The sequence below is a fragment of the Aethalodelphis obliquidens genome, unplaced genomic scaffold, assembly GCF_003676395.1.
Source record: "Aethalodelphis obliquidens isolate GAN/ISIS:26980383/991018 unplaced genomic scaffold, ASM367639v1 scaffold35, whole genome shotgun sequence".
NCBI classification, from domain to species: Eukaryota; Metazoa; Chordata; class Mammalia; order Artiodactyla; family Delphinidae; genus Aethalodelphis; species Aethalodelphis obliquidens.
In genome coordinates, this window is record NW_020837979.1 from 12,738,534 (window position 1) to 12,746,906 (window position 8,373).

General features: G+C 51.2%; 1 protein-coding gene across 1 annotated transcript; it reads left to right on the forward strand.

Moving 5' to 3' along the window:
* Positions 1 to 1,761: 1,761 nt before the first annotated feature.
* Positions 1,762 to 7,696, forward strand: FABP1 (fatty acid binding protein 1). The gene is made up of 4 exons (XM_027128643.1): positions 1,762 to 1,881; positions 3,822 to 3,994; positions 5,455 to 5,547; positions 7,582 to 7,696. Exons 1-4 carry the CDS (start codon positions 1,815 to 1,817, stop codon positions 7,630 to 7,632), a joined length of 384 nt encoding a protein of 127 aa, XP_026984444.1. The 5' UTR covers positions 1,762 to 1,814; the 3' UTR covers positions 7,633 to 7,696.
* Positions 7,697 to 8,373: the final 677 nt, after the last annotated feature.

Below are 8,373 nucleotides of genomic sequence, written 5' to 3' on the forward strand. Positions count from 1 at the left end.
CCTCTTGCACATCTATTGATTCACAGGTTACGCTTTACTGAAGCATGGAAGTAGCTGGGGAGAGAACTGAAGAAAGACGGATGGGGATTCAGTTGGCAGTTTCAAATTCAACACCAGCCTTCCTGGAAGCCTGCCTGCCTCCCTGCCACTGGGGATGCCTTAGGGACTCGGTCACCCCACACCCTCTTGCTGGCCCCTCTCCTTTCTGCCTGCTGCACTGTTCTCTCTCCCTCCCCCATCATCCAGGAGGGAGAAAGATGCCACTGATGTGTCTCTCTCAGTCTCCTGCCCAGAACAGCCCTGCTGCCTCATCAACTCAGCCCCACTAAACACAGACCCCGGGCTCCCTCACCCTCTCTCCCTTATCCTGTCATTTTCTCTCTCTCTCTCTCTCTCTCTCTCTCTCTCTCTCTCTCTCTCTCACACACACACACACACACACACACACACACACAAACACACTAATCTCCTGGCTGCCCAGCCCTGCCCAATCTGACTACTCTGTATCTCTCGTTTTTGTTTAACGAGAAACACCGAAACACCGTGGACTCATTATCTGCTGACAGTTTTTATTTGCTGACTCATCATTAATTGGACGTCTACTACGTGCCAGTATTGGAAATACCAAGGAAGAAGTACAGTGGAAAAAAAGGCAGAGAGAAATAATCCCAGTAGGAATGACAATATAGGTACTTGCAAAGTGTTCTCTGAGCCCAGAGGATTCATAGAGGAGGCTACCAGGGGGAGAAGGACAGAAGGGCAGGGGGAGCCCTGTGAAAGCCAACATAGAGGCATGAGCACCCCGACAGGTTCAGGGGGTCCAACAGGTCCTACCTTCTGCCTTCCCCTATCTTGTCCCTGCCTAATTAAATGCATCTCAATCTCCACACACCTGGTGTAAAGGTACCCTTTCACACTTCCAAAAGGAGATTTTATTTTTTGGCTGTGTTGGGTCTTCCTTGCTGCACACGGGCTTTCTCTAGTTGCAGCGAGCGGGCTTCTCATTGCAGTGGCTTCTCTTGTATCGGAACACAGGCTCTAGACACGCGGACTTCAGTAGTTGTGGCTCGCAGGTTCAGTAGTTGTGGCGCCCGGGTTTAGTTGCTCCGCGGCATATGGGATCTTCCTGGACCAGGGCTCGAACCCGTGTCCCCTGCATTGGCAGGTGGATTCTTAACCCCTGCCAAAGTGGTTAGTGGAAAGTCGCCAAAAGGAGATTGATTTGGACTGTGGAGGAGCCTGTGAGGAATTCCCAGAATACAAAGCAGCTCTAGGGACTGATGACAACTTGGTAAAAATTAACTTAGTGTGATGATAAAGATGAGAAGAGATCATAAGGTAACTAAGGTGAGGTTTTGAGATTAAAGGGATTCTTTGGTATTTTTCTGAGTGTCTGTATCTAGATTCACACGTACACATACACATCTCCACGCATATACGTATACATACATATACACATGCACACACACACATATATGCGTGTGCAGGTATGTATGCATACGCGTACACGCACACACACATTTCATGGGATAGCAGCACCTTAAGGTCTGCAGAGCCATAGGGCTTTGTACCTGATTGGCTCTCATCAAGGTTTGCTGAATTGGAGCAAATCACTGCTGCGCCCAGCCTGGGTTTTTTTAATCGTTGACCATTGCTCTCAGGAGTTAATGTTTGAACCTGGCCATAAAGGAGTCGACAGCGGCTGACCTATGACCTACATTTGAAGGGGAAGGAGCCCCCTATAAATCAGCCCACGCTGGCAGCCCTGCCAGCAGAGCTGTTGACTCAGCTGTGAAGGGAGCTTCGTCGCCACCATGAACTTCTCCGGCAAGTACCAAGTGCAGAGCCAGGAAAACTTTGAGACCTTCATGAAGGCAGTCGGTGAGTGCTGGGCCAAGGCTGGGGGCCATGGCCATGACGGTCTGGTCCTACACGTGGTGGCGCTTTGGGGTCCTGAGGTCTGGATGCGAGGAGCGGTCCAAGCTTTACACAGACCAGGGGTCCTGTTCTGTTACTTTGGAAGCGCATGCTAGTCCTCCCTGCACAAGGCCACGCCTTAGGCAAGTGGAAATAGCACTGAACTAGGGTCTGATCTGGATTGAAGCCACCTCTACTGGTACCTCATGGTGTGACCCTGTTCATTCACGCGTTCATTCATTTATTCATTTTTTTAAAAAAATATTTATTTATTTATTTTTGGCTGTGTTGGGTCTTCGTTTCTGTGCGAGGGCTTTCTCCAGTTGCGGCAAGTGGGGGCCACTCTTCATCGCAGTGTGCGGGCCTCTCACTGTTGTGGCCTCTCCCGTTGCAGAGCACAGGCTCCAGACGCGCAGGCTCAGTAGTTGTGGCTCACGGGCCTCGTTACTCTGCAGCATGTGGGATCCTCCCAGACCAGGGCTCGAACCCGTGTCCCCTGCACTGGCAGGCAGATTCTTAACCGCTACGCCACCAGGGAAGCCCCATTTATTCATTCTTCTAACAAACTTTGATTCAAGGCCAACCGCACGCTGAGATGAGTGCCGTGCTGGGCAGATACCACGGAGACAGATAGCAATGAGCCACGTTTCCAAGGTCACAATTTAGAGAAAAAGAGAAGAAATAAATGCAGTCAAGCATGCGCTAACGTGTCCTGAGTGCTGACTCAGCATCAGGCCCTGTGCTAAGCCCTGAACAGGCAACATCCCGTGAATGCCTCACCAGAAGACTCTGAGTTGGATACTATTATTTTTCCCATTTTATAATTGAGGCAATTGAGGCCTTGAAAGGGGAAGTAATCCCAACCGGGGTCACATAGGCAGTAATCCCAAACTGAGCTGGGATTTGAAGCCGGCTCTAGTTCCCGGAGACACATTTAAAATCCCTTTGCCCCACCCCACCGGGTCATTTACAGGAGGATGTGGTGGTCCTGGGAGGGCATCAAGGGAAGCCTTGGGAGGAGCGAAGGCGAGCCTTGGGAGATGAGCAGGTGTCCCCTGTGGGGCTGGGGGAGGGGAGTGTCCTCCAGGGGGAGGGAGCAAAGGGGCAGGGGGACAAGGAAGGATGCTGAGAGGAGAGGGTGGGGAAGACAGCAGAGGCAAAGAGAGGAGGAGATTCGGGGAAGCTGAGAGCTAGGACCTTCTCCTGTAGGGCACGTCGTAACACTTCTCTGTGTCCTGCATCCCTCACTTGGGCAACAGGACCCTCCCCACCGCTGTCCATGCACCTGGTTTTCATGAAGCTCAATTCATGTAAGAACATAGACATGCTCTGAAATTCGTAAAGCTCTGTCCCCGGGCAAGGGACACCTTGTCCATCTTCCTCAGGAGCCTCAGTGGCAGAGGTGAAGGTAAGGATAGGAGGACATAGGTTTGCCAGGCACAGTCTGGGTGTGTGCCTGCCGTTCTGGCATAATTATTCAGAGCTCCCCTTCCACTCTCGGGGGGGACCTGGCTTGGGAGACAAGCTGGATGGTCCCCTGAATGTGGAGGACAAAATCCTTTACACTCAAAAGAGCAAAGTCTGAAGGCTTTAAAGTAGGAGGAACGAAGAGGGTGAGCAAGTAAGAAGCAGGTGCTCGGCCGAGAAAAGCTTCCCCGGGCAGAGGGGTGTGTTTTTTTTATAAACCAACTGGCAAGATAGTAGGTACATGAGATCAGGCCAGGTCAGGCCACTGACCTTCCCTTTCAGAGGTCAAAACCCACACTGCTCACAGGACTCCAGAAAGTGCTGGGGCCTCCGGGAAAACACGGCATCTCCCCTCCCCCTCCACATCACGGGGTTTCTCTTGTGACCTTGCAGCTCCCACCTCTGCCCACCTCTGAACTTCCAGTGCTTTCCACCAGGTATGCCTGATGAACTCATCCAGAAGGGGAAGGACATCAAGGGGGTGTCAGAAGTCGTGCATAACGGAAACCACTTCAAGTTCACCATCATCACTGGCTCCAAAGTGATCCAGAACGAGTTCACCTTGGGGGAGGAGTGTGAGATGGAATTCCTGACTGGGGAGAAGGTCAAGGTAGGAGGTGCCCCCTCGAGCCACCCTCTGCTTCCAGAACTTTCCCTGGAGCCTGGTCCCAGGCTTCCTCCCTCAAGGCTCCCACCTCACAATTCCCACTGCTGATACCCTATCTCTGAACCCACTGCCGGGGTGAGAGGCAGAGAGACAAAGACAGCTCTTAAGGAAGAAGCTCTTAGGGAAGCTGCCAGTTTCCTGCGACCCTCTGGAGGAGTTCTGGCCCAAGGGTCCGAGCTCTCCCATATAGAGGGTATGGGGAACCAGGCCCAGAGTGGGAGTCTTAGACTCAGAATCTCCCAGGCCCAGCAATGGGCAAGTGGCAGTCTGTGCAAAACCCCTAACAGAGCCCTGAGTTCATCCGTGAGCCAAAGGAAATGGCTTTGCTGAGCCTGGAGCTGGTGGTCGTGGGGAGAGACTTCCTGAAGGAGGTGCCTGTGACACCAAAGAACCAAAGCAGGCCTTCAGACCAAGCCTTGTGGGTTGGTCAATGAGCCCCTAGACTTTGCTACCTCATCTGTGAAATGGGCACAGTCACCCTTCCCAGAACAAAGGCAGCGGGCGGGGCGGTGTCACCTCCGCTGGGCTGTGGCTGAGGTGTGCGATGAGAGCTGGGTGTGGGATGTGTGATGGTGGGCAGGCGGTGGCAGGGAGATCCAGGCAGGGGGGCGCCCCCCACAAAGGGCCTCTGTTCCTCCGTCCGAAACCCCACACACCCCAGCACCACCAGTACCACTGAGTGGCCATCTTCACTCCTCTCCCCCAACATCCCCTGACCCCAGACAACTTTGTGCATCTGTCTCCGCACAACTGTTGGTCTTTTTTTTACTCTTCTGCTGGCTCTTGATTTCTGCTTCTCTAGATATAACATTACAGGTCAGGAAATGTGCGATAAATTTTAGGAGGGAACTTCTCTTATACGGCCCACGGTAAGGGGCAGGCTGTCATGGGTTTTACCACAGGCCTTTTACAATTGTCCGTTTTGGAGGCAAATTTTAACGTTGGCCTGTGTCTTCTGCTCCGTGCTGGGTTTCTGTTACCTCTTCCTGGATGCATGAAAAGGAGACCGCAAGAGGAAAGATAAAGGTGCTAGAAGGAATAATATAAAATAATACAAAGCAAAAATATGTGTTCTTCCAACTGGCCAGGATTTTGAATTTTGCTACTCCCTCCCTCCATTGGCTTGGAGAATCGCAACTTGAATCAATTTTATTTGTGTTTGGTTTGAGACAGCTTAGGGGTCTTATGCTGACTCCTAGATCACATCCCATAGATGAAAAGTCTGGCAAAAGAAGCCCTGCCGTTTTCTTCAGTTCTTAGACGCACCTCACTTCTGTTCAGAGCCAGAGAACAGGGTTTGGTTGCTGCAAGCAGAGACCTATGCAGGGGAGCCAACCTCATGAGCGAGAGGTTTACTCCCTCGCAGACCCTTCCTCCCAGGCCGTTCCTTCTGTCCTATGCAGGCGGTGGTTCAGCTGGAAGGTGAGAATAAACTGGTGACAACTCTCAAAGGCATCAAGTCCGTGACTGAATTCAACGGTGACACAGCCATCAGCGTAAGTTGACGCTCTGACTTGTGGTTCCTCGTGCTTGCAGCCAGGGGTCAATCTCTGCTACCACTTACTGAGCACCCGCTGCGCCCAGGAAGCTTTCACACATTATCTCGAATCTTCCCACCAACACTGAACTTTCTTAATGGGGAAACTGAGGCAATCATACCGCCAGGAAATGGCAGCGCTAGGGTTCCTCTGAGCTGGATCTGTCTCACAGGGCAGCAGTCCACGGTGATACACTGCACCACCCTAGGAGAAGCCAGCTCCTACTGTAGACGGGGGAGCTTTGTACATTTCTTACTGGCTTGCAATGCATGCTAGTAAGTCATCTTGTTCTAATAAAACCAGTGCAGTGTGTTAGGGCAGTTTTCCAATAGAGAAGTATGGTGTCTTAAGGAAGGGGCACACTTTTCTAATTCACCAAAAGCCCCCCATGTGCTGGTGTTGGCTCCAGCTGGTGCTTCCCTGCCTCTCCCAGTTCCTTCAGGCTGTCCTTCCACCACCACTTTCCTGGTCAGTGTCGACCACTCCTACCTCCCCCACTTCCTTCCTTCCTCACTGCCATCCCCTGCCTCCTCTCCCCTTCCTCCCCCAACACCCAAATAGGATGGGGTAGGAGAGGAGCCTGGTAGGAGACACAGGGTCGTGCAAAGCCACCAGCACAGGTCACACTTCTTAGACTCTGCTGGGATGTGGACACAAGTCTCGCTCACGGGCTGGAGGACAGAAATCCATTCATTCCCACCTGTGGTCCTCTGATTCATGGAGCAACCTTCCCATGGACGCAGCACCCACGCTCAAGGAAGGCTTGGTTTGGCAGAAAGTTGGGCTGTTTCATTGCTTTTTCTATTTTATGACGTTGCAGTAATTGTTAGCTATAACGCTTCCCTTCTGCGTCACTAACCAATGAACACAGAGGCCTCCATCTGCCTTGCAAGCCCAGGGAACTCAGTAAATGCCTTTGCCCTTTGGGCATTTATAAGGAGAATCGTATTCTCGGCAATTTCATGGCAGCTTATGGACCTGCCACTTCACCCTTGGTGTCTGGCTGTCGGCCACGTCCTCTCCCTGATATGGGAGTGAATAGTACAGTGTTTCTCCTGCAGTTATAGTACAGTGTCCCCCCGGCTCTTCATTGCCCCCAGGTTGTATTTTGGGGAGTAACAGAGGCAGAACACTGCTCAAGGGGAGAAATCCCTCAACGAGGGAAAGAGTGAGGGTCAACCATGAAATTTGCGGTCCCCAGCACATTCACAGCAGAGAGGGGCACCTGCAGGGCAGTGGTAGATAAGCTGTCCTGGACTCAGTCCTGGCCAATGGCTTTGATATGTTCCATTGCCCCTATTCCTCTCATCTCCTGTGAGGGAGGCAGGATGGGGGACTTAATAGGCAGGTTGACCTGTCCAAGGTCATCCAGCTAATGAGTTGTAGAACTAGGGTTCAAACCTAGATCTTTCCGTTCCATTTCATTGTTGTTGAAACTAAAGGGCTGCCTTTTCACCCTGATGACATCACCCCACATCATTGCCATAGTCTTGTTCAAGAGAATCAGCAGGAGGGAAGGGCTGGGGGAGAAAGGAGCAACCCTCAAAAACTCAAACACTTACGGATCCAATGAGTCTAATGTTTTTATAGGCTCCACAGCTTTAGGAGGGAAATTATGCACTATCTACTAAGTTCCAGGCTGGATGCCCAGGTGTTTCCCCATACACTTGTCCTCAGTGCTCAACACATGTTTGGTCCTTAGTAGGTGCTCAATGAAACTTTGAGAAATTGGATCAGATTGGACTGGTTTGGATGGTCTTGCTGTAACAGTCATTGATGTAGAAAGGAATTCAGTAAAAGGCAGGACAACTCTGCACGTGAGGAAGTAAAGTGACCAATGGGATTTTAGAAAAGATTGCCAACCCTTCCTCCGGTCCTATAGAAAACAGAGGAGTCTTTGAATTACTACATATGTTAGCATACTGGGGGCTTAACTATCACTTACAATTCAACATCAGATGAGTGTTTCACGATGTCTTTTCTGGCTTTCAGACCATGACACTGGGGGACATCGTCTTCAAGAGAATCAGCAAGAAAATTTAGACAAGTCTGCATTTCACATCCTTTTAGTATATACAATTAATGTAATAAAGTGAACTTTGTTTTTAAAAAGTGTGTTTTCCTCTTTTCATCGATGTGGTTATTGAACGCCGATCACCTCTATTTTTGTAAATCTTGATCATCTGCACATTCCATCCTACAGAGTCGGGTCTGATTCTCAGCCTGAAAGCAGACCCCAGGCTGCCCGCTCAGGTGACCCTGTAAGGGACACATGATGTGGCTGGATCTGTAGAGCAGCCCTGGAATGAGCTGTCCCAGTCAGCCACATGGCAAGGAGCTGGAACGAGAGGGGCTGTGTGCTGGGTCATCCCCATGGGGACAGAGACAGCAGAAACACTGGGCAGGCGAAGGGACGCTATGCTCACAGCAGCCCCACCCACCAGGGGACATGAACAAAAAGATCGGGCACTGGCCCACCCAGGGACAATTCTCCCTCCTGGAGGAGGGCTGAGTGAGAAGCTTCCAGAAGCAGACAGAGGAATCTCAGGTAGAAATTCCCTCCATGCTGCGGGCAGAAGCAGAATATGGGAGAAGAGGGATTTCTCCAAATGGCACCTTGTACCAGGCTCTGGTAGCTGTGATGGGTTGAGTTGCATCTCTCCAAAGCTCACATGTCGAAGTCCTAGCCCTCACTACCTCAGACTGTGACCTTATTCAGACATAGTCGTTGCAGATGTCATCAGTTAAGTTAAAATGAGCTCATACTGGAGTAGGGTGGGTCCC

Coding starts and splice junctions, on each gene's coding strand:
- FABP1 (XM_027128643.1), top strand. CDS start 1,815: ATGAACTTCTCCGGCAAGTACCAAGTGCAGAGCCAGGAAAACTTTGAG. Junction 3,995..5,454: donor TGACTGGGGAGAAGGTCAAG/GTAGGAGGTGCC, acceptor TGTCCTATGCAG/GCGGTGGTTCAGCTGGAAGG. Junction 5,548..7,581: donor ACGGTGACACAGCCATCAGC/GTAAGTTGACGC, acceptor TCTGGCTTTCAG/ACCATGACACTGGGGGACAT.